Raw genomic sequence first — 27,176 nt, forward strand, 5'->3', positions numbered from 1 at the left:
TCAGCCAGTCTCTCGGCGTGCGCCCGGCGCCCCCTCGGCCGGCAGGAGGCGCCCCCACCCTTGGGGAAGGGGCGGGACGTCGGCAGTGGGCGGGGGCGGGGTGGGGGTGGCCTGCACGGGGGCGGGCTCTCCGGGCCCCCATTGGCTACGGGGCCCCCCCAACACCAGGGCTCTCCCCCATCTCCCCCCGACACCAGTCCGTCCGCTTCCAGCTGCTGCGGCCGCGCCTGCACCATCTCGGCATCTAGCCGCCCCCCTGCTCCAGCCCAGCATGGCGACCCCGACCCAGGTCCCCACAATGGGTGAGCGTCGCCTGGGGAGAGGGCCCGGGGGTGGGGGTGCTCTGGGATTTAGGTCTTAGGTGCGAGCATCTGGGCAGATTCCAGCATTGGAAAGGGAGAGGTGCGGGGAGGTGGGGGGGGGCTATTTCACCCATGGGCAGAGGCTAGGCAGGGCACCCCTTGGTGGCCCTCGGGGACTCTTGGACACCCCCTCCCGGTGGTGCGGTTTGTTAGCCCGGGGTTGGAGAGCAGCAGTCCCGGGAGGAAGGATGCGCTGACAGTAGCTATGGCAACCGGGTGACTGGTCCATCGCCACGGTGGCATCAGCAGGAGAGGGGCTTGCAGGGTGGGAGGTGGGACTGCGCAAAAGAGGGTCTCCAGCCCCTGGGGTGGGCATGGGGAGGGGGTATAGCACCTCCCCCATTTTTTCTCCTGCTCCGGCTCCCAGGGTGGGTATTTCCTGAAATCACTGACAGGTTCAGCAGGAAGGGGATGAAACAGGGAAACCCAGCAGGGAAATGCTGGAGAGGTGGAGAGAGGGACAGAGACGGACAGACAGCGATCTTGAGACCCAGAGGAATGGAGACAGGCAGGGAGAGAACCAGAGATGTAGAGAGCGAGGATCCGAGGCGGGGAAGCACCAATCGGAGATGCAAACACCGAGAGAAAATCAGAGCCACCAACCCAGCCCTGGAGGAGAGCAGCGAGAGAGACACCAGGGGGAGACATGGCCCCACGGTGCGAGGGAAGAGCGCTGGAGAGGAGGTGGCACGGGGTGGGGCAGCCACTGCAGTGAGCCCCTTGGCTGGCAGCCGTGCAATGGCTGGACCCACCTTCCCAGCCACCTCCTGGGGCTGGGCTGGTTCAGGAGGCTGTCTTGGGTGCACCCACCCCCCTTCCCCTGAAGCCTCACATCGATTTACATTTCATACCTATTAACCTAGTTATGCACCCACTTACACGCTCACACCCCCCCTCCCTAGCCCCCTTTCCTAAAACGGTCCCAGCAGAGGAGCAAAGAGGGGGGTGTCTAATGGGTAAGGCGGATGGGGGAGAGGGCAGGCGGAGGGCTCCCAGCACTGAGAGAGGGCAGGGCTGGGGAGAGAGAGGAACCGCTGGTGGTGAAGAAGACCCCACTTCCACCAGAGCGCTCCTTCCCTGCCCCCTTTCCCGGCAGGCAGCCGGGGCGCAGCACCGAGCCATATCTGCAGAATTCAAAGCAGGGCGGGGGGGGGGGGGGCTGCAGAGGCTGGAAGCCACCCTAGGGAGGGGGGCAGGGCTGAGGCAGCAGGCCTGGCGGGAGCCCAGTGCTTCTTTTTGCAGAGATGATGGTTAGCAGGATCGATGGCAGCAGACGGGAAGAGGCGGGAGGACAGATGCCTCCGCCCCTCCCCCACCCTCCCCCACCGCCATTTGGGCTGGAGAGGAGACCTCGGGTCTGGGGGAATCCCCCAGAGGGAAAAGCAACTTGTGCTTTGCGGCAGGATTTAAGGCAATGAATTAAGAAATTGTTGGGCAGAGAAGGAGAAGGAGGTGCAGGCTCCCTCCAGGCGGCCAGAGAGCAGGAGGGAGAGCAAAGGGCCAACTGCAAGGGGCCAGGGCCCATACAACATAGACCTGGGTCCCTGTCCCAGAGGAGCCTCCCCACTTCTTGGCCTTCCTGGTCCCAAGACACCACCCAGCCCCAAGGGGGGCGCCCGCCACTTTTAATTTTTTTTTAAAAGCCTCTCAAGATGCCCTAATTACCATAGCAACCACCACCTTGCTGAGGTCCCCCTGGCGACTGGCCAGAGCCTGGGCACATTCCTTTCCCTGCCCGGAGGCACCACTCTTAGCCTGGCCTCACCTCAAGACCAAAACTGCCAGGGCAGCAGGTTCAGAAGAGGCGCATGTGTAAGGAGCCGGGGCGCAGAGGGCCGCCACCGCGGGAGGTGTATGTGAGCAGGTGAGCCCCAGGGCTGCGCCACTGGGGCCGCCCCAGCAACCTCGCAGGGGACCACAGCCACCTTCCATTCATTCCAGAAAACTTCTTTGAGAGACTTTGGTAAATGCCAGCATGAACAGTTGCAATGAGTCAAACAAATGTGCGCCCCATCTGCTAGGGGAGCTTAGACTGAGCGCAGATGACTAAAATAATGTTTCCCCATCTTGAGGCTTTTGAGTTGAAAACCACCTTGGTCATTTTTGCCCCATCCAAATGTTCCCTACACTGCTATTTCTTGAATGTTTCTACTTTAAGGAATTGATTATTTTTTTCTTTTTCGGTGGGTCACACCCAGCGATGCACAGGGGTCACTCCTGGCTCTGCACTCAGGAATTACCCCGGCAATGCTTGGGGGACCATATGGGATGCTGGAAATCGAACCCGGGTCAGCCGAATGCAAGGCAAACGCCCTACCCACTGTGCTATCACTGCAGCCCCAAACTTTTTAAAAAAAATTTCCTGGGCCAGAGTGATCGTAGGGTGGAGAGGGCGTTTGCCTTGCACGCGGCCGACCCGGGTTCAATCCCCGGCATTCCATATGGTCCCCTGCGCACTGCCAGGAGTAATTTCTGGATGCGAAACCAGGAGATACCCCTGAGCACTACCAGTTGTGACCAAAACAAAGACAAAAAAAAAATTTCCATTCAATCACCACCACAAATAGGAAAAGCAGAGGTGTTGGCTTCAAATTGGAGACAAGTAGAAAAACAGGGAAATAGCCCACGCGGTTGGAGCACGTGCCTGGCAGGCACGAGGCCCCAGGTTTGAACCTCTCTGTTCAGCTGGGCAGCACCCCGATGGCAGAGGGCCCCCAAATAATAATCATTTCTTTTTGGCGGGGGACACACCCAGTTGTACTCAGGACTTACTCCTGGTTCTGTGCTCAGGGGGAATCACTCCTGGCAAGATTTGGGGACCATATGTGGTGCTAAGGATTGAACCAAAGGGCTGCCTGCAAGGCAAACGCTCTAACCACTCAACTATCCGCACCCTCCTCTGTAATAATCTTAACAAGTGACTTCACTCTTCTGGCTCTCCGTGAGCGCGTGCTCCTTTTTCGTGAACGGAAGTGAAGATAGCGCCTCTATCAGGGAGCTGCCACGGGTCTGAGACGCGGGCATAGCCACACAGCCACTTAGAAGAGAGTGTGGGCCCAGGGCCAGTGCTGTCAGCTGGTGTGATAAACAAATAAGGAAGCAAACCAAACCATGTCTCGGAAGGAATTCAACCCAATTATCCAGAAGGCTGGGAGCCCAGGGCCTGTTTTCCCTCGGGGAAAGGTGGAGCTTAGCAAGGGTGGAGAGGCGTGAAACACATGTGGGGGCTGGCACCGCCCACACTTCCTCTTTGAAGACAGTGTGAGGGTCCTGTTATTCAGGACCTTGTCTCATGGCAATCAGTCTAGGCAAGACTCTGCTGGTGGTCACCAGCGCAGTCCCCAGGATCAGCCTCAGCGTTACCAGACATCAAATGGGGGCCTCTTGCCCTCTGTCCATCACCCATCACCCAGGGGACTCTTCTTACCAAGGAAAAGTGGCGTGGTCACCAGCTCACGTGTGCCTGTCCCAAGCCTAAAGTGAAGGAGAGTTTGGCATGTGTACTTAACTTCTCTAATCAAAAAAGCGCAGTGACACATCTCTTCACAGTTCATTGGCCAGAGTTGGTCACCTGGGCCTACCCAAAGCAACTCTCCATCCGTGAGCCCAGAGGAGTGTCACCTGATGATCATCCCTGCCAGCCTTCTGGTTCTCCTGGTGTCCTCACCTTGTGGCTCTGGCTTTGCAAAATTCTGCTCTGGACGAGGCAGAATGTTCTAGAGCTATTGAACGCTTCAGGGAGTCATCAGGATGGGTTTCGGAAGGCTAGTGTATAAAGCTCTCCTAAGGAGCAGAATTTGGGGCACGAGGACGAGTGAATCCATACACGTGGTAACGTGTGACATTGGGGTGAGCTTTCTACCGGAGGGGTGCGCTTCACGTGGAAGAGCTGGGTACACGCAGACCCGCGTACTGGAAAGCTCAACAGCAATTTCGCCATCTTAAATTTGGAAATATCTTTTAAAAAATGGATTAGAAACAAGTAATGGTTCTATGCTACCTTAGGATGGTGTTTATCATATATAATAAAGTTAAAGGAGGGTGCCTCTGTGTTGGAATTGTGGTAGGTAGGAGTGAGTAGGTGAGAGGAACAGACACGTCTACAGCTTTTGGGGGAAAAACGGCAAAATGTGCCTTTTAGAACATTCAGATGACTGAGAAGTTTTAGGGGGAAGATGATACACTTAGCAGTCTACTAGTGAAATTGGAGTCTCTTAACCCCCGGCGACATTTGCACATGTACATATTTTTGCAGGAACTGAGTCCTTGGGTCGCCTCAGACCCAAACTGTCATGCACAGATGGATTGGTTGTGCACTGCACAAAGTAAGGTACCAAGCCATGGAGAGCGGGAGGTGGGGTTGGACTCTAGACTCTGGGTAACTCTTCGTGCCTGTGCCCTGCCATGAGGCAGGGCCATCTAGATCCTAGATGCCAGAGCAAAGGGCTTCTTTATCTAACTTCTCCTCAGAAACCATTGATTGGCCCGGCGGCCCCAGCTGGGACCCTTGTTAAGAAAACAGTACTGAAATATTTCACTCTCTCTCTCCCTGCCTGCCTTCCTACAGTTCCTCAGGAGACCGACCCATTTCACTATGGTAAGTGGTGGGTTCCGTGATGAGGGATTGAGGTTTAGTGGCGGCCGGCTGCAGATCCCTGGGTCCCCGCTGAAGGGGCCTAAGGCTATGGGCAGAGGAGACCTTGCAGATACAGTTCCTGCCAGCAGGGCCTGAGGAGGGCAGCGTTAGATTTGGGGGTGGCAGGGTTACACTTCAGGAGGCCAGGACTCTGGGCTGGTATGTGGGGGTGATCAAAGAATCAGACAACTCTGAGGCTGGGCAGTCTGGATTTGAATCCTGCCTAGCTGGCTTGGGTAAGCAACTGCTTCTCGGGATCCTGGAAATAAGAGAGCTAACAGCTTCCACCTAGAGAACTGTGGGGCCAGCTTACCTAGATAATGCCATTCAATTGGCTCCACAGCTCTGATGCTCCAAGAAACTGGCCCTTGTCCAGTGTTCTGTCCCCCGCAACCCTCCCCAATTTACCCTGTTAACCTCCCTGACTCAATCACACTGTGGTTCAATGGACTGAGTCCTGTCCTACCCCAGGGCCTTTGTGTCTGCCGCTCCTTCTGCCAAGAGGACCCTTCTCTAGTTCCCCACACAGCCAATCCAGGCTCCTTTTCTCCTGGCTCAAATCAAATACCAGCAGCCAAAGCCATAGGGTGAAGCAGGTAGAGCATTTATTTTCTTTGTGCATAGCCAACCTGGGTTTGATCTCCAGTACCCCATATGGTCCCCATATCCTGCCAGGAGTGATTCCTGAGTGCAGAGCCAGGACTAACTCCTGAGCATCACTGAGCAGGGCCCCCAAACCAAAAAAAGAAAAGAAATAAAGAAAGAGAGAAAGAGAGAGAGAAAGAAAGAAAGAAAGAAAGAAAGAAAGAAAGAAAGAAAGAAAGAAAGAAAGAAAGAAAGAAAGAGAGAGAAAGAAAGAGAGAGAGAAAGAAAGAGGGCTGGAGTGATAGCACAGTGGGTAGGGCGTTTGCCTTGCACGCGGCTGACCCGGGTTCGAATCCCAGCATCCCATATGGTCCCATGAGCACCGCCAGGGGTAATTCCTGAGTGCATGAGCCAGGAATGATCCCTGTGCACTGCCGGGTGTGACCCAAAAAGCAAAAAAAAAAAAAAAAAAGAAAGAAAGAAAGAAAGAAAGAAAGAAAGAAAGAAAGAAAGAAAGAAAGAAAGAAGAAAGAAAAGGGAAACAAATAAAATCAAATACCAACCACTCTGTTCTGTTAGGAGAGGCCTTCCCATGGGGTCTGAGGGATGTACAGCAGGTCAGGCAGCTGACACAGGTTCAGTCCCCACCATCCCGTATGATCCCCCAACTCCCCCAGCTCAAGGATCACACAGGCAGGAAGCAGGAAGCCCTGAGCACAAGGTGTGGCCCCCAAACAAAACACACACACACACACACACACACACACACACACACACACACAGAAGGAGGGAGGGGGAGGGGGAGGAAGGAGGGAGAGAGAAGGGGGGTGAGAAAGGGAGAGAGAAGGGTGAGGGAGGGGGAGAGAGAGAGGGGAGAGAGAGAGAGAGAGAGAGAGAGAGAGAGAGAGAGAGAGAGAGAGAGAGAGAGAGAGAGATTGAGCCCTCTTTCGTGATTCCCAGCGGGAGGAGTTACACCCACGGACATGGTCACATGACTTTTGACTGGTTTGGGGTTTTATTTTGCTTAATGCTTCTTTGGGGTGTGGGGTCGGGGTATGGGGGACCATATGGGGTGCCAGAGATCAAACCCAGTTTGGTCATGCACAAGGCAAATTCAGCTCTACCAGGGCAGAGGCCTGGATCTCTGTTGGTACAGAGTAAATACTCCAAAATTTGCATGTCAGCAAGTATTCCCCAAAGGACACTAAACGAGATTCTGAGGAAGGAAAATGAAGAGAAGAATGAGATTAGAAAATGTTGAGAAGAGAGGAAAAATCCAAATAGGACATCCAGAGAAGGTGTACAGCCTGGAGGGAGGGACGGAGATGTTCAGAGGAAGGGCTGTCAGGCAGAGAGAAGAGCCAGTGCAAAGGCCCTGTGGCAGAACTAGCCCCCCACAGGCTCTAGGAGCAGCAGGAGAGAACATGGCTGAAAGGCGGGTGCTGAGCTGGGAAAGGGGAGGGACATGTGTGTGTAGGGACTTTGTGGCTTTGTGGGCTTATGCTGGCGACCTTGGCTTTTACTCTGATTATAACGGGATGCTGGGGTGTCTCTGAGGGATCATAGGCTTCCGGTGACTGGCTGACATGGGAGCGTCCAGATGACCCATAATGGGGGCGGGAGCAGGGACATGGAAAGGGGGGTCCTGGATCTACTCCAGGGTGGAGATGATGGAAGTGAGAGAAGCCCATGGGGGCTTGTGAATACTCACCCACGGGGGAAGGGTGGGACTTCAGCCCTGCAGCCTCCCCGAATTCCAGACTCCCCAGTCTGGAAGTCAGGCAGAGGCTGGGAGATGGGCAGAGGGGCAGAGGTGTACCCCACCGTGGTGCCCCCCTTTCCTCTCCCCAGACTATGACACCGTGCAGACTGTGGGCCTGACCTTGGCTACCATAATGTTCGTGCTGGGCATCATCATCATCCTCAGTAAGTGTCACCCGTTGGGGAAAAGAAGGTGGCCCAGGGTCCCCGGTCACCCACAGATCCCCCGGGGCCTGGTGTCCGGACCCTCAAGTCCTGTGTCCTTGTGTCTCTCTCTGCTGACAGGCAAGAAGGTGAAGTGCAGGAAGGCTGACTCCAGGTCTGAGAGGTGCGGTGGCAGAAGTGGGGAGTGGGGTGGGGGTGTGGGTGCCGGGATGTGGGGGGTCTTAATGGAAGGGTGTCCGTTCCACCAGGCTCCTATAAAGCCCGGGGAACTCCTGTGCTATCTCTGTCTTTGTTCCACAGCCCAACGTGCAAATCCTGTAAGTCAGAGCTTCCCTCCTCAGGTGAGAGCAAACAAGAACTTTTCTGGGGAGACAGTGGGGACAGAGAGGGAGTCCTTAGAGGGGAGACCACCAGGTCCCCTGAGAGCAGGACCACTGTGATGGTGGACACGGGAGGTGCCGGGACAGCTGCTGTGCCACAGAGACTTCAGAGAGCCTGTGGCTTGTGAGAGCACTGGAAGCTTCTGGAAGCTGGGACACGGCTGAGGAAAGGCAGAAGAGAGGCAGAAGGAGGATATCACAGAGGAGACAGTCACAGCCCCTGATCGGGCCCCAGAGGGCTGCCTGTCCCTCAGCCTGGGAGAGAAGGTAGCCAGTGGTCACACTTCCAGGGGTCCCAAGGGAACCAAAGAAAAGATGCACAGAAAATAGGTGTGACCACTGAGTCAGGAAGGGGTGAGCTGGGTGTCTGTGAGGAGGGGTGTGCGGGGGAGGGGTGTGCGGGGGAAGGAGTGTGGGTGAGCAGGGGTGTGGGTGAGAAGGGGTATGGGGTGAGAAGGGATGTGGGTGAGGAGGGGTGTGGGATGAGAAGGGGTGTAGGGTGAGGAGGGGTGTGGGTGAAGAGGGTGTGAGGTGAGGAGGGTGTGGCGGGAGGAGGGTGTGGAGTGAGGAGGTGGTGTGGGGAAGAAGGATGTGGATAAGGAGGGATGTGGATGTGAGTGAGGAGGGATGTGGGGTGAGGAGGGTGTGAGGTGAGGAGGATTGTGGGTGAGGAGGGCTGGGGGTAAGAAGGGGTGAGGGGTGAGAAGGATTGTGGGTGAGGAGGGCTGGGGGTGAGGAGGGGTGAGGGGTGAGGAGGATTGTGGGTGAGGAGGGCTGGGGGTGAGGAGGGGTGAGGGGTGAGGAGGATTGTGAGTGAGGAGGGTTGGGCATGAAGAGGGGTGAGGGGTGAGGAGGATTGTGGGTAAGGAGGGTTGTGAGTGAGGAGGGGTGAGGGGTGAGGGGTGAGGAGGATTGTGGGTGAGGAGGGGTGAGGGGTGAGGAGGATTATGGGTGAGGAGGGTTAGGGTGAGGAGGGGTGAGGGGTAAGGAGGATTTTGGGTGAGGAGAGCTATGGTGAGGAGGGGTGAGGGGTGAGGAGGATTGTGGGTGAGGAGGATTATGGGTGAGGAGGGTTAGGGTGAGGAGGGGTGAGGGGTAAGGAGGATTTTGGGTGAGGAGAGCTATGGTGAGGAGGGGTGAGGGGTGAGGAGGATTGTGGGTGAGAAGGGGTGAGGGGTGAGGAGGATTATGGGTGAGGAGGGTTAGGGTGAGGAGGGGTGAGGGGTAAGGAGGATTTTGGGTGAGGAGAGCTGTGGTGAGGAGGGGTGAGGGGTGAGGAGGATTATGGGTGAGGAGGGTTGGGGTGAGGAGGGGTGAGGGGTGAGGAGGATTGTGGGTGAGGAGGGCTGTGGTGAGGAGGGATGTGGGTAAGGAGGGGTGTGGGATGGGGAGGGTGTGGGGCAAGAAGGATGTAGGTGAGGAGGGTGTGATGGGGTGTAAGAGGAGGCAGGGCTAGAGTGAATAGTTGGGGCTGGAGGAGGAAAGGTGGAGGGGAATTAGAAGAGAGATGGAGATTTGGGGGGTAAGCTGACTCTTGGGGTGTCCTCTTCACGATGTAAATTTATCTCCGCCTGTTTGGGGTGGAACTGTGCCCTTTCTGGGCTTTAGTTCTCTAAAGCCCAGGGCTGGGAAGGTCCCTTACAAGAGCAGCGGGCCAGGGTTTCTCAGCAGGGGGTGTTAGGGTGGGATTTCAGGTCCTATGTCATTTCTCTTAGTGACGTGTACCATTGTGGTTAGTGGCCAGGCCCTAACACCCGCCAGGCCAGGTCCCACAGAAGCTGCAATTCCGAATTGGAGAGTGGGGAAGATCAGGAGGGGGCTGGGGGCATCAGGAGGGGCCTGGGGTGCCAGGAGGGGGCTGGGGGGGACCAGAAGGGGCTGGGGGCATCAGGAGGGGGCTGGGGGTGCCAGGAGGGGGTTGGGGGCATCAGGAGGGGGCTGGGGGTGCCAGTAGGGGGCTGGGGGTACGAGAAGAGGGCTGGAGGTATCAGGAGAGAGCTGGGGTTGTCAGGAGGGTGCTGGGGGTGTCACGAGGGGGCTGGGGTGTCAGGAGAGAGCTGGGGGTGTCACGAGGGGGCTGGAGGCATCAGGAGGGGGCTGAGGGTGTCAGGAGGGGGCTTGGGCGTCAGGAGGGGGCTGGGGACATCACAAGGGGACAGGAGGGCAGGAGGCTGTAGGAGGATGTCATTTCTGAAGGAGGATGTCTCCCCGAATGGGTCTCCAGTCTAATCAGGGTGTGTACTCTAGCCCTGGGCCCCCCAACACACAGACAGACAGACAGACAGATGCACACACGCACACACACAGAGATAAACACACACACACACACACACTCACAGGCACACTCACAAACACACAAACTGACACACATACACACACAGGACACACACATCCCTTGTTCTAAGTTACTGGGCTTCTCAGGCACTAGCTGTGACCCTCCAGGGAGCTGCCCACCAGGCTTCTCTGCCTCTGTCTCCCCACAGCTCCCGGAGGCGGCGGCGTCTAAGACCGTCCTGGGCACCAGCTCCACTGCAGTCCCTGCCTGAGTTTGGGAGCCTGATGAACGGGCGGAGGCATTGGGGACCCCCACCCTGGCAGCGCTCCCCCAAATGAGCCACCCCTCCCCAAGGCTGGAGCCACTGCACCCCCGCCCTCCCTAGGCCTTGGCAACGATGATCCCCCTCAAGCCCCCCCCACCCCTCCCCTTCGCGGCCCCTCCCTCATCTGCATCCCGGATCCAGGCCTCCAGCTCCTGGGTTCTGGGGGCGCCCCCAGGTTCCCTGCCCCTGCACCCGGTGTCTATGTCATGAGCTTAATAAATGTGCATTTGGTTTTTTTCCCCCCTGTTCTGTCTGTGTGTTCTCATCTGTGGGGGCAAAATGGGGTGGGGGGCCACACCAAACCCCCCAGCCCCTGCGGGCGACCCTCCCTCTCCCTCCCCATCCCTCCACGACCACCTCCTCCGGCGGGCCCCACCCAGGCAGACCTGCGGGCGGGCGGAGGGGGTCCGCCTTCGCCCCGCCCCGGCCCGCCGCCCCGGGTGTCCCCCCCCTGCTCCCACCGGCCAGGAAAGGAAACCCGAGAGGAAATGACTGCGCCGGGCCGGCCCGCCCGCGCGCCCCTGGCCACACCCTCGGCCAGGCCGCGGCGCTGCACGAGGCTCGGACGCCCCGCGCCCCTCGCCCGCCGCCCCTGCCCGCCGCGCCCGCCCGGCGCCGCCCCTGCTCAGGTGGGTCCGCACCTCGGGGGGCCGCGCGCCTCCAGGGGGCTCCCCGTGCGCGCGCGCTCCTCCCGGCCGCTCCGCGGGGGTCCCCGCCGCCGCGCGCTCCCACCTGCCTCACTGTCCCCGCTCGCCCCGGTCCGGCTCGGGGGGCAGCGCGGCCCGGATCTCCCCGGTCCCCTGGGCTGGCCGGGGCTCCGCCGAGCACCCCAGTCACTTTTTCCTCTGCATCAGGAGCCTATTACTCACTCTTCCTCTCCGCCCCTCCTCTGCTGCCTCCCCAGCTCCTCGGGACGGCCGCGGAAGAACCCCCCTAATTCGGGGCTCCGCAGGGGCCCTGGGGTGGGTGATGGTGGTGGGAAAAGTGCCTGCCTGGGTGGGGGGGGGGAGCAGGGGCCGCTTTTATTTATTTTGCCTCTCTGGATGTCCAGTGGCTGCTGCCGGGACCCTAATTTCAACCGAAGCTTGTCCTTTTGGGGGAGACCTGGAGAGAGAAGTGAGGAGCGCCTGGACCTCCCCGTTTCTGGGACCCTCTCCCGACCTTTAGCCAGCTGTCAGCCTTGCTGGGGGGTGGGGGGCGGTGACCTTGGAGCTGGGGGGTGGCTTGGGCAGGGGGCTGCTTCAGCCGACCCCAGTTCCTGCTGTCCCCACAGATGTCTCCCTCCGGCCGGCTGTGTCTGCTGACCCTCGTGGGCCTGATCATCCCCGCTGAAGGTAAGGCCCAGCCCTGCCCGACCCTGGCCCCAGCCCCTCCTCCAGGCCACCTGGGCGGACACAGGTGACTGGCAGCCCCCAGGGCGTCCCCAGCTTCCGCCCAGCAGCCCCAGGAGGCAGCTGCCGTTCCACCCTCTCTGGGCCTCTCAGAGCAGGGCAGCCGCTTCCACAGAGTCTGGCCAGCGCCTGTCCTGCTGGGCAGCCTCCGCCTCACCCCTGGGAAGAGCTCACGGCGTTTGGCTTGGCAGGGCCGTGGCTGTTGGCTTCCTGCTCTGCCGCCAGGAACCTGGGCCCTCTGGATCCCCGGGGTAGGGGTAGGGGGGAGGTGGGGGGGGATAGGCAGGGAGGAGGCCCAGCTGGGGTCAGTCAGCCCCCTCAGAGAGGCCACCCCCCAGCCCCCCACTGCCCACCCTGACAGAACTTTCTTCCTGAAAGCAAGAGCTGTGGTTGGGGGCACGCTTGTTACCTTGCCAGGTGCCGCCTTTGCTCATTTGGGCGTCAGTGCTGCTCTCTGGGGCTGGAGCAATAGCACAGCGGTAAAGGTGTTTGCCTTTCACGCGGCTGACCCGTGTTTGATTCCTCTGCCCCTCTTGGAGAGCCCGGCAAGCTACCGAGAGTATCGAGCAGCCCGCATGGCAGAGCCTGGCAAGCTACCTGTGGCGTATTGGATATGCCAAAAACAGTAACAAGTCTCTCAATGAGAGACGTTACTGGTGCCCGCTCGAACAAGTTGATAAGCAACGGGATAAGCCCAGCCCAGCTCAGCCCAGCTGCTCTCTATGGTTCGGCCAGTTGTATGGATGAGGAAACTGAGGCTCTGTGAAAAGAAATAGCCTGTGCCAGAAACTAGTCAGCAGTGTGGCTGGGATTCCATTCATCCTGCCTGAGTGTACATGCCATTGAAATCCGCACTCCCCCCGTTTCTCTTGATAAGATGCTTCTCATGAGTCATTCCAAAGTGTTTGTCAGGCAGCTATTTTGTGCTGGATCTGGCTGGGTCTGAAAAAAAAAAAAAAAAACCACACACACACACACAACCAAAAACCAATGATTAGAATGGATCTCGCGTTCTAGCTGGGAAAGACACCCCATGCCACCCGTGAGTCCCTGACCTGGAGAGCTGGGAGGTGGTGAGCGTCGTGGAGAAAGACAGGAGTGGGACCCCAGGGTAGCTCCCATGGGAAGGTCAGAGGCCCCAGCAGAGCTCAGACATCACCTGCCTTGCCAGCGTGAGGCCCCTGAGGCCTTGAGTTTGATCCCACACACCCAGGGTGCTATTACTAGTGGCTCAGCCCCGCAAGCACCTCCCATCGGTACAGAAACATCGGGCCACAAAGGGAAGGAAGGGGAACAAGCGGGGGATCCCGGAAGCACTCGTCGGAAGCAAGCTTCCACAGCTGCCCCTGGAAGGGCCAAGAGGATCAGGCAGGCAGGTCGTGTATGTCAGGGGTGAGCGGGGGAGAACCACAGGCAGGGCCAAGGGCTGAGGAGGGGGTAGGTGTGGGGACGCCGGAGCGGTGCGCAGGGCTCCGAGGGCGGGGGACTGAGGAGTGAGGCGAGGACTTTGCTTTTACTGGGATGAAGATGGAGACACAGCGTGGGAGAGGGCAGGGTGCTGGCCTGCCTCGGGTTCACGGTTTCCCTCCGGCTGTGGCCGGCCATGGGGCTGGGACCAGGGGCAGGGGATATCTGGGCCAGGCTGGGCAGTGGGTCTCTCCAGCACCAACTGATTCCATGTTAAGCAGTGAGGGGGGACCCTTTCCCCTCCTTCCATCTCCTTTCCCTCTCTACAACCCGGAGGTGTGAGTTGATTATTTACCCCCGCTCCGCAGATGGGGGCTCAGAGAGTGGATTTCACTCGCTCCATTTCCATAGTGAGGGAGAGGTGGGGAGAAGTGTCCAAGACCAGGGTCCTGGACGGCTCTCGAGGGGGAACTGACTCCCTCATCCCAGAGAGGGCATAGCCGGGGTGCAGGGGTGTCCGCATTTTTGAAAGTAGTTGCCGAATCTCTCAGATGGATGCGGCCAAAGCACATGGGCCAGACAGCCTCAACAACACCTCCTAAGTTAACCCGGAGATCACAGAAGGGAGGGGGATGAGGGGGTGTGGGTGAGAGGACATTCTCCCCTGGCTTCATCACATCCTCGACTTCCCAGGACAGACACTGAAGGACGCAACCATTTCTGCTGGAGGCTCAGCCCCTGTGAGCATTCACGCCCAAACTCAAGTTCAAGGTAAGGTCTGTCGTGTGCCTGTTGTCGCAAGTAGCAACAGCAACAAAAGTCTCAAGTTTGCACCAAAGGGTGATTTTTTTGGGAGCTGTGTAGCTGAAGAATAATGAAAGAGCATTACGCCTGGCTTGATGTAGGTGCTGAAATGTCGCTGCGGAGAACTTGTTGCTTTTTCTGGGAAGGCTTCATTCTCAGGCACGTTCTCTCTAACGGGCGCAGGATGGGTCCATCGACGCTTGGGCATTCTGTTTTATCTGCTAAGAAAAAATATTCCCTTTCCGTCCTGACATCCAGCGACTGTCCCAGGGCTGATTGTCATTGGCTAGGCTCAGTCACGTGTCTGCCTGTGATTGGTCCTTGTGGCGCCGAACGCTGATTGGCCAGACTCCACGCTTGGGTAGGGGAGTGGGCATCACTAGGGTGGAAGTACCGAGACAGGAGAGATACTGGCAACGCATTTGGGCAATTGACACAAGGCCAGGTTATTTACATCATTTTCATTGCATCAAAACTGAGCTCTCTGTGGCTATGCTGAGGACCCCCAAATGTGACCTCCACACCTTCTCTCTTTTCTCTCCAATGTCCTGTCGCGGACTCCAGACACCGACGCCCCAGAACTGCAGTCTAGACCTCCAACCCCCGCCCCGCAGCCTGGTGGTGAGTGGGCAGGGGTGGGCTCAGGGAGGTGGGCCCGGGGCTGACGTGCTCCCTGTCTCCCTCAGACACACCGCCACCCTCCACTCTGACCCGCCTGGTTTACTTTATGGTGAGGCAATCAGAGAACTCCATTCACTTATTAAAACAAACAGAACATCTCTGAAATTGTGAAATGTAACGTGCATATGGAAAAATACCAACCGTCAGAAATGGATGATTTAGCAAACTGCTCTACACTGAACCCCGGCTAACCACCCCCATCACCGGCTGCCCTTCCTGTGGCTTCCTTTCATCTCTTCATCTTTTTCTGTTCTTGAATTTTTTTTTTAACTACCCCGGGCATTGAATTGCCAGAACTGTGTGAGCAACACTAATGCATCATTATCCTAAGGAACACCAAAGTTGACCATCTGAACTTTGCTTCTTTTACCAAAGATTTAAATGTGTTAAAAGAATTCAGCTGCTTTCCTCTTTTTTTTTTTTTTTGGGTCATACCCGGCGATGCACAGGGGTCACTCCTGGCTCTGCAATCAGGAATTACCCCTGGCAGTGCTCAGGGGACCATATGGAATTCTGGGAATTGAACCCAGGTCGGCCACGTGCAAGGCAAACTCCCTACCCGCTGTGCTATCGCTCCAGCCCTTGCTTTCCTCTTTTGAAGGAAAAAAGGTATCCTTACTTCTTACACCTTCTCCACCCCCACTATAGCTACTTATTAATATTTTTTCCTTGACAGTTTTGCTATGACAAAACTGGGTTTTCTAGTCTTCACCTTCCCTCTCTGCCTCCTTCCTTCATTCCTTCATTCCTTCGTTCCTTTGTTCCTTCCTTCCTTTACCCCCTCTTGGCCATTTATATTTTTTAGTTTTGTCTATTTTCTTTTTGGTTTTAGGGCCACAAGTGGCTATGCTCAGGACTTACTCTTGGTTCTGTGCTCAGTCACTTGGACAGTACTCAGGTCATATGTGGTACCGGGGATTAAATCTAGATCAACCACATTGAGAAGCACCTTACCCATTATACTATCAGTCCAGGCCCCGGTTTCTTTCCTTAATACCATTTTAATATCCCCCGCCCCTCGACTCCATGCCAGGCTGTTTTCACTCGAGGTGCCCCAGAGGGGGGAGCGGGTGAGAACCCTCCCCACCCCAAGGGGCCCAGCCCCTACAGCCGACCTCCACTACCCAACCTCCGCCACGCTCCGGGCCACTTTCCGGACACATTATAAGACACTTTCTACCCATTTTCCATAATTACCACACCATATTTGATGGAGTTCAGGCAGTAGGCAACAAATCATATATATATATATGATTTATATATGATGTATATATGATGTGTATATATGTGTGTATATATATGTGTATATATATATGTGTGTGTGTATATATATATATGTGTGTGTGTGTATATATATATATGTGTGTGTATATATATATATATATATATATATACACCTCTCAGAGAGCCCGGCAAGCTACTGAGAGTATCATGCCTGCAATGGGTAGAGCCTGGCAAGCTACCTGTGGCGTATTCAATATGCCAAAAACAGTAAACGATAGGTCTCATTCCCCTGACCCTGAAAGAGCCTCTAGTTGTTGGGAAAGACGAGTAAGGAGAGGCTGCTAAAATCTCAGGGCTGGGAGGTATAGAGATGTTACTGGTGCCTGCTCAAGTAAATTGATGAACAATGGGATGACAGTGATACAGTGATTCCCCCCTCCCATTGCAGTAATGCAACATTATAACACATAAGCTTCAGTTATGCACAATTTAAAATCCACATGTGTCTATGCCTTTAAGACTGTTGAATATAGTGATAGTACAGTGGGTCAAGCTTGATTCCTGACATGGCATGGTCCCCTGAGCACTGCCAGCAGCAACCTATGAGCACAGAACTGGGCGTAGCCCCTGATAAGAGCCAGGTGTGACCCCAAAATAAATTTTGTTTAAAAGTGCTCTTCAGTTTTCCTTTATTGTGCTAGAGCAGTGTGTACATTCCCCGTGAAAATAATACAGATATTGCAGGTGAGACTAAGTCCTTTTATTCTCGTCCTATTCTCTGCCCAGTCTCTGAGGCCCCAAGGGAGTGGGGCGTGGGGTAGTTCTTCCGTGACGCTATAACTCATGGAAATTACTGAAGAATATGCACTGGCTGGACGTGCATTTGTATGATTGCAATGATGTGCTTTGTTTTGTTTTATTTGTAGTTTTTCTTTTTGCTCTGCCTTATTTTTCTGACCACACCTGGTGATGCACAGGGTTCACTCCTGGCTCTGGGCCCAGGAATCACTCCTGGCAGAGCTCGGAGGACCATGTGGGGTGCTGGGGAATCGAGCCAGGTTTGGCCATGTTCAAGGCAAGTGCCCTCCCCGCAATACTGTCTCTTCAGGCCCTGCTTAACTTTTTTATAGCGCAAATATTTGAAAGCAGGAACTTGACTTGCTCTCTCTGATAGCCCGTGGTTTTCTGTGGAGGGCCTGGGACGGGATTCCTGAAGCCGTGCAGAGGGAGCTTGCAGTTCTTCCTGCTACACACAGTGCCACCAAGTGCCTTTCCCCCACCTCCCTGGGCAAACAGCTCTTAAATGTCTGTCAAACTCAGATCTCTAACATGCGTTCACCCATTCGGTCCGCACGCACACACACACCACTACCCCTACTCTACAGAGAAGGAGACGGGGGCTCAGAGGATCTCCTGGGGGCTGTTCCTTCGAGGGAGAGACATGGTTGCTCAGGGTCCCAGAGGCTGGCTCCAGCACCCAGTTCTCAGCCCTGTGACACAGGGACTTGAGCGAAAGTACAGCAGGGAGAGCATTCGCCTTGCACGCAGCCAACCTGGGTTCAATTCCCAGCATCCCGTTGCTCACCAGGAATGATCCATGAACTCAGAGCCAGGAATTAGCTCTGAGCACTGCTGGTTGTGACCCCCAAACACTACCCAAATCAAAAACTAAAAAGCCAGATCAGCACTGTGGCATAGGGGACACCGACATTGATTTTTTTTTTTTTAATTAAAAAGAAAAAAGAAGTTTCCCTTCCTTTTTCTCTGTGGCTGTTGTTGCAATGTCTGCAGGGTGGGGGTAGGCACACGCCTGGCCATGTCCAGGAGACCACAGATTCAGGTGAGTCTCTGGGGGTCCCGGACATAGAGCCGAGGGGACAGCTTTGTGCAAGTGGGCAGTGCTGGGATCACACTCATTCTTACGCTTGCAAGGCAGATGCATTTTTTTTTTTTTTTGCTTTTTGGGTCACATCCGGCAATGGACAGGGGTTACTCCTGGCTCATGCACTCAGGAATTACTCCTGGCAGTGCTTGGGGGACCATATGGGATGCTGGGAATCGAACCCGGGTCGGCCATGTGCAAGGCAAATGCCCTACCCACTGTGCTATCGTTCCAGCCCCAAGGCAGATGTATTTAGACACTGAGCCATGCCCCAGGGCTCTGACGTTTGTCTTCTAAACCACTTGGGCATAGGGGTGCCCAGTTAAGAGACAGCTCTGCCTCCTTTCCCAGCCTCAGTGACACTTGGGGTCAGGACTCAGGTCTGACCTATGGGGGAGGCAGGGCGGGGGTGTTCGCTGTTGTGTGGGGCTGCCTGTTGCCCATGCACTATTCTCTCTCCTGGTTCTTACGACCTGTGCAGAAACCACCCAGAAGCAGAGTCCAGCTGGAGACGATGTCCCTCGAGCAACACCTGCAGGCTCAGACCAGAGACACATGGAAGGTATGGAAGGTAGCGTTTGCCACTGGGAACAGCCTCCTGGGAGAATCGTTGAACTCTCCATCTGGGGCTGCATTTCCCCCCAGTGTGTTTCTCAGGGTACCCGACAGGGGAACTGTTAGCAGATTTTCAGAAACGTTTTTTTGTTTTGTGGTCGATGGTGCTTGGGAAACAGTGAAACGCGGCTGCCAGCTTAATAACCGTTTTTTTGTGGCGGGTGTCCTTAAGCACAGTGGGTAGGGTGTTTGTCTTGCATGGGGCCAACCCGGGTTCGATTCCCAGCATCCCATATGATCCTCTGAGCACTGCCAGGAGTAATTCCTGAGTGCATGAGCCAGGAGTATTACTGTGCATTGCCAGGTGTAATCCAAAAAAAGCAAAAAAAAAAAAAAAAAAAAAAAAGAAGAAGAACAATGTCTAGTTTAGAGCCCTTCACAGGGCAGTGCTAGTGGGTATGTTCTCCTGAGACCAGGAGCTCTCCTCTTTTTTTTCTCTGTTTTTTTTTGGGGGATCACACACAGCAATGTCCAGGGGTTACTCCTGGCTCTACACTCGGGAATTATTCCTGGCGGTGCTTGGGGGACCATAGGGGATGCCAGAGATTGAACCCAGGTCAGCCAGGTGCAAGGCAAATGCCCTACCCACTCTACTATCGCTCCGGCCCCAGGAGCTCTGCTCTTGCAGAATGCAGAAAAATCAATTTAAACAAGAACAGCAACAGACACTATCTGTTCTGCAGAGGCCAGAGGACTGCTTTCAGGCATGGCTGGGTCAGGGAGCACAAGCCCAGCTACCATCCTTGACTTGCTCCCTGTCTTGGCCCCATTGGCCCCATTCCCAAACACTCTCGCCCTCCTGGTGTTAGTGATGGTCCTTCTAGTTTCAAGTTCAGCCCGGGATGTGCGCAGTGAGATAATATCTCTTTATCTACAGCCCTGAGGCCTCATCCTAACTCACATGGGTCCAGCTAGAGTCACGCACCCATGTCTGGCCCCTGGGAAGCTGGGAAATTGACCGCTGACTGGTCAGACCCGAGTCTAGTCGTGCCCTACCTCACCGTGTCCCACTCCACCCAGGGTTGGAGAGCAGGGACCAACCCTGCCTGGACCACACAGATGAAGACTCCCGGGGGAGGTGGAGAGAGACGTAGGAAAGGGGCGGGCGTGAAAGGAGCCCAGCTAATGGCTGTGAGACCATCCATCTCCTTGTTTGTTTTGCTTTTGTCTGGTGGCCACACCCAGCGGTGCGCAGGGCTTACTCCCAGCTTGGTGCTCAGGGATCACTCCTGGCGGGCTTGGGGGACCCTATGGGGTGGCAGGGATCAAACTCAGGTTAACTGCATGAAAGGCAAGCACCTTCCCCGCTGTACTCTCACCCCAGCCCTGAGAGGATCCGTTTCTGGGGAGCAGTCCCCACTTTTGGGTCCTGTGACTTTGTTTCTCACATGCAGGCACGGTTGTGCAGCCCGGGTGCTGTACAAGAACACTGACATCATCACTGCTTTCTCATTCTGCTGGAATCGATGAAACCCATTTTACAGCAAATAGGAATAGTGTCATGAGGACAAGGGAACGGGAGGGAGGGTCTGTGCTTCCCAACTGAAAAGCCTTCTGAATTCACTTACCCTGTGTTCACTCTGAACTCCTCTGAATTCACTTACCCCGCCCCGTACCCAAGTCACTTGGTGTTACTTAGTAATATTCCCTGTGGCACGTGGCAGAGGGGTGGAGGGGACCATGGAGCCTTGGGGTCACTGGGAGTCACAGCTTCCAGGCCCCACAGCCTCTCTCCTGCCTCCAGGCTTGCTTCTCCCCTCCTGGAGCTGTACCCCACCCACACCTCCCCCCTGCACCTCGTCACCCTCCTGCTCAAAGCCCCAGGGTAGGGTGAAACTGAGCATGTGCGCCCCCTGGTGGCTGGGTTATTGGGAGACTGAGAGCCCAGTGAAGCTGGAGCAGGAAGTGGGGGATGCTGTCAGAAGGGAGGGTGCCAGTCAGTCATAACAGCGAACAACAACAGCGACTACCGTGTTTCATCCTGTGCAGGATGCTGGTCTGCGTTTGCATGGGCTCAAAGCATGCAGTGCTCACAAGCACTCCTGAGATTGGGGAACAGCAGTTTCTCCATTTTATTTTTTGTTTTGGGGTCACACCCAGTGATGTTCAGGGGTTACTCCTGGCTCTGCGGGAGTAATTCAGGGGACCATATGAGATGCCAGGGCTCAAACCCTGCCTGGTAGTGCTCAAGGCTTACTCCCGGCTCGGCATGCAGGAGTCCTGGTGGTGCTTGGGGGACTATAAGGGATGCCGGGAATAGAACTGGGTCGGCTGTGTGCAAGGCAAGTGACTTACCTGCTGTTGTATCACTCTGGCTTCTGTACCCCCATGTTTTAGAGAAGGAAACTGAGACTCAGAGAGGTCACTCAGCTAGTCCTGCGCCACACAGCCTAATGTAGGAGAGCTGGAATGTGAGCCACTCAACACTGGCCCCTCTTTGCCCCCACTCTGTTGATCGTGCTGAGTGCAGCTCCGTCGGGATAAGGCTTTCCTGGGCCTCTCCTAATCGCTGGCTGTCAGTTCCATCAGTTGTGAGGTGCCTGGGAGTTGGGGTTCCACTCGTTGGCTTCTCATGGCGGTGACTGTAAGGGGAAATTTGCTGGGGACACATCTTGCCTGTGTTTTTTTGTTTCGTTTTGTCTTTTTTTTGATCACACCTGGCGATGCACAGGGGTTACTCCTGGCTCTGCACTCAGGAATTAACTCCTGGCAGTGCTCAGGGGACCATATGGGATGCTGGGAATTGAACTCGGGTCGGCCGCGTGCAAGGCAAACGCCCTACCTGCTGTGCTATCGCTCCAGCCCCTGCCTGCATTTTCTTTGGACTGGACATGGACTTTGAGAGGGGCAAGAACGGGAAATACGCTGGTATTTTTGGTCTGGGGGAGAGGTGACATTCCACATCTGATAACAACTCTCTCCACCCTGTAGGCCCTCTGGCAGATATGACCTTTCACTTCCTAGATTCAGGGGTGGTCCAGGAGGTGCTAGGAGAGGGGCCAGGGGCTCCTCAGGGGTTGGGTAGTGGGTTTTAACTCGAGAGAGCAGGCTTCTTTCAATATAGCCGCACCTGCCATTCATGCTGCCTTTGGGGGGATTGAGGGGCTACCTCTGCCTACACGTGAAATGGATGGGGGTGCGAGAGGCTTCTCCCAGGTACCCAGTGCTCAACGATGCTCTTTGTTCTATTCCCACTGCTCTTCCCGGCCCTTCATCATCGGCTGCTCCACCGAAGGCCCCACACCCTCCCCGACACGAGCCCCATTCAGGACCATGCTGAAGGCCCTTGATGACAGGCCAACCGGTCAGTAAGTCCCTTCCCAGACTTGAAGCAGACAATCATCTACGCCCCCCCCTCCTCCCGTGTATGTCCAGCACCTGGAATACTGCCCAGCCCCGCACCGTCCTCAGTGAATGCGTGCTAGCGGATGCATGACTTAATGCGTGGGAGAGGCTGGGCGCTGGGTCAACTCCGAAATCAATGACAGAGTTGATGAATTGATGCCTAAGTGTGACTGCTCGTACCGAGCAGTGGCTTTGAATGACAACCGTTTATTTAGCTCTCGGCTCTGTAGTTTGGAAGTCGGCCGTTAATCTGGGCTCAGCTGGGTGGTTCTCCCGTTCTCAGCGTCACCTGCCCTGGCGTCTCAGATTAGTTTGGGGTCAGCAGAGACCTTCGCATGTAGGAGTCCCTGGATCTCCCCATCACGTGCTTATATTCCACCCCCTGTCCAGCCAGCCATCAGTAAACAGATAGCAATGACATCCCCGAGGGCCACCTAGAGAATTCAGTGACTCATTAACTCAATGAATTCAATTACTCATTCATTCAGAATAGTTATGGAGTACCTGCTGTGTGCCAGGCACATGGTACCAGGAATAAATAGAGCAGCCAACTAGAGAGAAAGCTCTTCCCTCGTGGAACAGAGCGAGGGAGAAAGATGGCAAATAAGAATCATGGTCACTGTCCCTCAGCTGGTCATAAATTGCTATGGAGAAAGAGTAATCTTGACTTAGGGTTCGAGAGTAGCCGGGAGTGTTTCTGCCCAGGAAGGAGAGCTTATTGAAAAGGAGAGGAGGGGGCCATTGAGTGGCAGTCTGAGAAGGGATGCCGCAGCCCTTGGGAGCAGCCAGGGCCAAGGCCATGCCATGTGACTGGTCTGATACGTCACCAGCAGGACAGCTCGTGGGCCAGAAGCACCGTGGGCGGGCGAGTGAGAGTGAGGAGGTGAGGGGAGCCGGCTTGCGTGCCAGGGGAGGACTTTGGGTTTTATTCCATCTGCACTGGGGCTGAGACGCAGGTTTTCCTTCTCCCCCGACTCTGCTGTTCTGTGATTTCCCCTCCCTGAAAACCTTTGCTTCACTCCACCTCACCCCACATCTAGGCCCTCCGACTCCCAGGGAGAAGACTCCCTTCTACTACGGTAAGTCACCTGGGGCAGGATGTGGCGGGTGGGAGGGCAGAGGAAAGGGGGAGCGGGAGGGTGCTGGTCCCTCTCATCAACTTCCTCTGGTTTCCTCTCTGCAGATGAGTATACTCTCCGGAAGCGGGGCTTGTTGATCGCAGCTGTGCTCTTCATCACGGGCATCGTCATTCTCACCAGTGAGAAGGGGCGCTGGGCAGGAGGGGCACCCAGACAGAGGGTGGCGGGGACTCACCTCAGCTTGCTCTCTCACCCAGGAGTGGCTTCTCAAGGCCTCTGGGCAAGGCTGCTTCAGCGAAGCAGGGCAGGATTCAGAAAGATTCCGCCAGCCTCAGCAGGGCGGTTGTTCTGTTCACTGTTGGGCTTATTCTTTTTCTTTTCTTTTTTTTCTTTTTGGGTCACACCCGGCAATGCACAGGGGTTACTCGTGGCTCATGCACTCAGGAATTACTCCTGGCGGTGCTCTGGGCACCATATGGGATGCTGGGAGTCGAACCCGGGTTGGCAGCGTGCAAGGCAAATGGCCAACTCGCTGTGCTATTGCTCCAGCCTCACTGTTGGGCTTATTCTTGCATTCAAGGTCAGCTTTTGGTCATTGCTGGGATGGGCGGGTGTTGCTGCTTCTAGGGACACGTGGGGTCTTCACCTGATGGTCTCATCCTGCAGTCAGCTCCTCTGAGCTTGTTCCGGTGCAGGTGGGATGTCTGTGAGACAGTGATAGAAGAAGGTCTTGAAACTGGCTGGTGGCACTATTTTTAAAAAAATATTTTTATAAAGTAGTTTATGATGATTTCTTCCATTCCATATTCTAACACCAACCCCACCACCGTGACATCTTCCCACCACCATGACATCTTCCCACCACCATTATTTTGGCCATTGGCATTTCTGTCTTGTTCTGTTGGCCAAGCAAGTCATGAGACCTGGCTTAGTTAGTTGGAGTAGGAAGTAGACGGAGAGAGAAAAATCACCCTGTCGAGAGGCCCAAGTCATACTGTCAGGTTCAAAGGGCCGGGGTAGAAAAAGAAGGGGGGGCATTTCTGAGTTAATGTCACACCACGATGGGGACGTGAGAAGTGTCTGAGGCCGGGTCGCGGTGGGGGAAGGGAGGACGAGCGAGCTCACCCAGAGAGAAATCTCCCCCAGACACATGCACCTCAGCTGTGCAAGCCAGGGGTAGCAGCGGCCTCCCTCTCTCTCCAGCGCTCTCTGGGCCTGGGAGGTGGGCGGCTGGATTAGAGCTGCGGCAGGCGGCAGAGGGGCCCTCAAAGGCTCATCCAAGATTTCTTCTCTTTTTAATTGAATCCCTGTGAGCTACATTTACAAAATTTACATGTTTGAGTTTCAGTCATACAACAACTCAACACCCATCCGTCCATCCATCAATGTACATTTTCCATCACCGGTGTCCCCAGTATCCCTCCCGCCCCCCCCCCCCCCCATTCCTCCCCCTGCCTCTATGGCAGACAGTTTCCCTCTTACACCCTCTCTACTTTGGGGCATTAGGGTTTGCGATACAGATACTGAGAGGCTATCACGTTTGCTCCTTTACCGACTTCCAGCACGCATCTCCCATCCCGAGCGATCCCTCCAACCATCACTGACTTCGTGATCCCTTCTCTCTCCCAGCTGCCTGCTCCCCCAGCTCATGAGACAGGCTTCCCACCGTGGAGTACTTTCTTCCTGGCCCTGGTCTCTACTGTCCTTGTCATCCGAGATTTTCTGAGGAACTTTCCGGTGATGGGGTGATGCAGCACCCAGGGCTAGCAATAAGGGGGCCCTGAAGGGGCCTGGTGAGAGGAGACGGGCAGGGCGGAGTAGGGGTGCCCCTGGGTGGGAGCTGTGGCCCCAGGGAAGTTGTTGCTGCTGCTTCCCTGTGACCCCACCAGCAGGGCCTCTCCTCTGCCCTTTCCTCCCTGCCAGGGGCCCGGGGCGTGGCCTCTCAGGGCAGCCTCTGGGGGACATGGCATGCTAAGGAGGCAGCCCTGAGTGGGGGTAAGAAGCAGAGCGCCTGATTTATAACGGCTTGTTTGTTTGTTTGGGTGGGGGGGTGGCACACTCAGTGACACTCAGGGCTTACTCCTGACTTTGTGCTCAGGAATTGCTTCGGTTTGGCTGGTGGCGGGGGATCATCATAGGGGGTGCCAGGGGTTGAACCTGGATCAGGCACATGCAAGGCAATTTCCCTCCCCACTGTCCTATCTCTCCAGGCCCTGGAGCAGCTTTTAAAATGCAGGCTGAGGGGCTGGAGCAATAGCACAGCAGGTAGGGTGTTTGCCTTGCACACGGCCGACCCGAGTTCGATTCCCAGCATCCCATATGGTCCCCTGAGCACCGCCAGGAGTAATTCCTGAGTGCAGAGCCAGGAGTGACCCCTGTGCATCGCCAGGTGTGACCCAAAAAGTAATAAATAAAATAAAATAAAATGCAGGCTGAGAAGCAAGGCCCAAGGGGTAACACAGGCCCTGCATGGCCTCTGCATGCCTCACTCTGCCGGGTGTGGACTGCACAGGAAAAGATACTTTTTTTTTTTTTGCTTTTTGGGTCACACCTGGCGATGCACAGGGGTTACTCCTGGCTCTGCACTCAGGAATGACCCCTAGCGGTGCTCAGGGGACCATATGGGATGCTGGGAATCGAACCCGGGTCGGCTGCGTGCAAGGCAAACGTCCTACCCACTGTGCTATTGCTCCAGCCCCACTTTTTTTTTTTTAATGCTGTGATTAAGTCAAACGCAGGTTTCTTGCCCAGTTTCAAGCTCAGCTGGGCTGGGTCACTGACAGTTTCATTGCTCTCATCCTGCGCCTTCCTCAGGCCAGTGGGCGTGGCCCCTTCTTTTCCGCCTGAGCTGTTGCTAACTTGAGCAGGCTTGAGGGGGGCCCAGCACGGCGGCTGCACTCTCCTGGGGGCTCCTGGCTTCACGTGGGCCCGTTCCTGGTGGGGATAGTGAGGCTCAGAGACCCGAGAGACTCCCCGGGCTCACACAGCACCTAAGGTCCAGGGAAGGCCCGGCCCCAGGTCTGGTGAGGGCACAGCCTAAGGATCAACTGTGGGGCTCTTTAGTGGGTCCCTTGGCAGATCCTTGGGGTGCAGACCAAGGTGCAGAGCGCAGAGAGCCGGGTGCGCTGGGCGGGAGACCAAGGGGAAAAGCGAAACTGGGAGGGTTGAGGAGACATGCTCCCTCAAAAGAGGTAAATTAGGGTGATGCCTGGTGGTGGGGGGAGTAGAGAGCAGCTGGGGGGAGCGTCGAGGTGCATCCCCCAGTCAGGAAAGAGGGAAGCTTGTGGTGGCAACTGTGGGGTGAGGGTGGCGTGGCTGGTGGAGAACAGAGGGGATGAGACCGGAGAAGTTGAGGGGGAGCAGCACAGGGGTACCCCAGGAATCAGTGGGTGCTGTACTCAGAAGTTCCCCCCCTCCTCATTCTCCAATTCAGCTTCTCTGCTGGCCTGAGAGCTGACCCTTCTGCCTCTGCCTCAGGGCCTTTGCACTGACTGTTCCCTCTGCCTGCTATGGGAGTTCCAGATGCCCACGAGGTGCCCTGGCCCCCTTCACCTCTTTGTTCCAATGGGCCCTTCGTGAGGCCCCTCCTTGCTTCTCTTTTGCATGCAGCCTCTGCCTCTGTCTGAGCCCTCCCCCTGCATGCTGGTCTGACTTGACTCCTTTCTTATAACCCTGGGCCCAGGGCACACAGTAGGTGCATAATAAGTGTGTGCCAGCTGAACACTGAACCATGCAGACTAGGCTAAGGGGTTGGCAAGGGCTCCTGGGGTGGGAGAATGGGGGAGGTCCTGGGGGGAGTTTACCCCACCCTGGCTCCCCACTTTCTGCCTCTGGTCACTGGCCAAGAGTGGAGTTTCTGGAAGGTGGGATCCAGGGGTCTCCCACAGCGCCCCACCCTCTGTGCCATCCAACTTCACACTGATGCCCCCCCTTGCCCACAGGTGGCAAGTGCAGGCGTCTGCCCCAGTTGTGCCGGAAGAACCGCAGGTGAGTCCATCCACCGGCAGTGAGGACCGACCAGCCAATGGACACTCCCAGAGCAACTGGGCCCTGCCAGTTCACCGTGCCCAGCTCCCCCTGCCTGCCTGAGACCCCCGTGGTCAGTGAAGCCCCGCCCGCGTGGGAAGACGTGGATGGATCCTGAGGCAGGGCCAGAGACCCAAGGAACCCCATCGGCCAAGTCTGCTCTGCACCCTGGGCCAGGCCCCCTCCCCCAAGTTACTCTGTAGAGACAAAAAATAAAGCTCTGTGGACTCTGA

General features: G+C 56.1%; 2 protein-coding genes across 4 annotated transcripts; both read left to right on the plus strand.

Moving 5' to 3' along the window:
• Nucleotides 1-113: 113 nt before the first annotated feature.
• Nucleotides 114-10,726, plus strand: FXYD7 (FXYD domain containing ion transport regulator 7). 2 transcript variants are annotated; one of them, XM_055146102.1, is made up of 6 exons: nt 114-302; nt 4,930-4,959; nt 7,435-7,509; nt 7,630-7,663; nt 7,810-7,850; nt 10,373-10,726. In XM_055146102.1, exons 1-6 carry the CDS (start codon nt 272-274, stop codon nt 10,393-10,395), a joined length of 234 nt encoding a protein of 77 aa, XP_055002077.1. In that variant the 5' UTR covers nt 114-271; the 3' UTR covers nt 10,396-10,726. The 2 variants fall into 2 exon arrangements, with proteins under 2 accessions (XP_055002077.1, XP_004600803.1); XM_004600746.2 differs by having other exon boundaries at nt 121-302; nt 7,630-7,672.
• FXYD5 (FXYD domain containing ion transport regulator 5) lies at nt 10,696-27,176 on the plus strand. 2 transcript variants are annotated; one of them, XM_055146099.1, is made up of 9 exons: nt 10,696-11,118; nt 11,763-11,823; nt 13,981-14,058; nt 14,656-14,712; nt 18,360-18,440; nt 21,729-21,797; nt 22,879-22,917; nt 23,022-23,096; nt 26,859-27,176. In XM_055146099.1, exons 1-9 carry the CDS (start codon nt 10,696-10,698, stop codon nt 26,906-26,908), a joined length of 933 nt encoding a protein of 310 aa, XP_055002074.1. In that variant the 3' UTR covers nt 26,909-27,176. The 2 variants fall into 2 exon arrangements, with proteins under 2 accessions (XP_055002074.1, XP_055002075.1); XM_055146100.1 differs by lacking the exon at nt 10,696-11,118 and adding an exon at nt 11,522-11,605.

This window comes from Sorex araneus, chromosome 8 (assembly GCF_027595985.1).
Source record: "Sorex araneus isolate mSorAra2 chromosome 8, mSorAra2.pri, whole genome shotgun sequence".
Classification (NCBI taxonomy): domain Eukaryota; kingdom Metazoa; phylum Chordata; class Mammalia; order Eulipotyphla; family Soricidae; genus Sorex; species Sorex araneus.

Coding starts and splice junctions, on each gene's coding strand:
- FXYD7 (XM_004600746.2), top strand. CDS start 272: ATGGCGACCCCGACCCAGGTCCCCACAATGG. Junction 7,510..7,629: donor GGGCATCATCATCATCCTCA/GTAAGTGTCACC, acceptor CTCTGCTGACAG/GCAAGAAGGTGAAGTGCAGG. Junction 7,673..7,809: donor GCTGACTCCAGGTCTGAGAG/GTGCGGTGGCAG, acceptor TTTGTTCCACAG/CCCAACGTGCAAATCCTGTA.
- FXYD5 (XM_055146099.1), top strand. CDS start 10,696: ATGAGCTTAATAAATGTGCATTTGGTTTTTTTCCCCCCTGTTCTGTCT. Junction 11,119..11,762: donor CCGGCGCCGCCCCTGCTCAG/GTGGGTCCGCAC, acceptor CTGTCCCCACAG/ATGTCTCCCTCCGGCCGGCT. Junction 14,713..18,359: donor CCCCGCCCCGCAGCCTGGTG/GTGAGTGGGCAG, acceptor CGACCTGTGCAG/AAACCACCCAGAAGCAGAGT.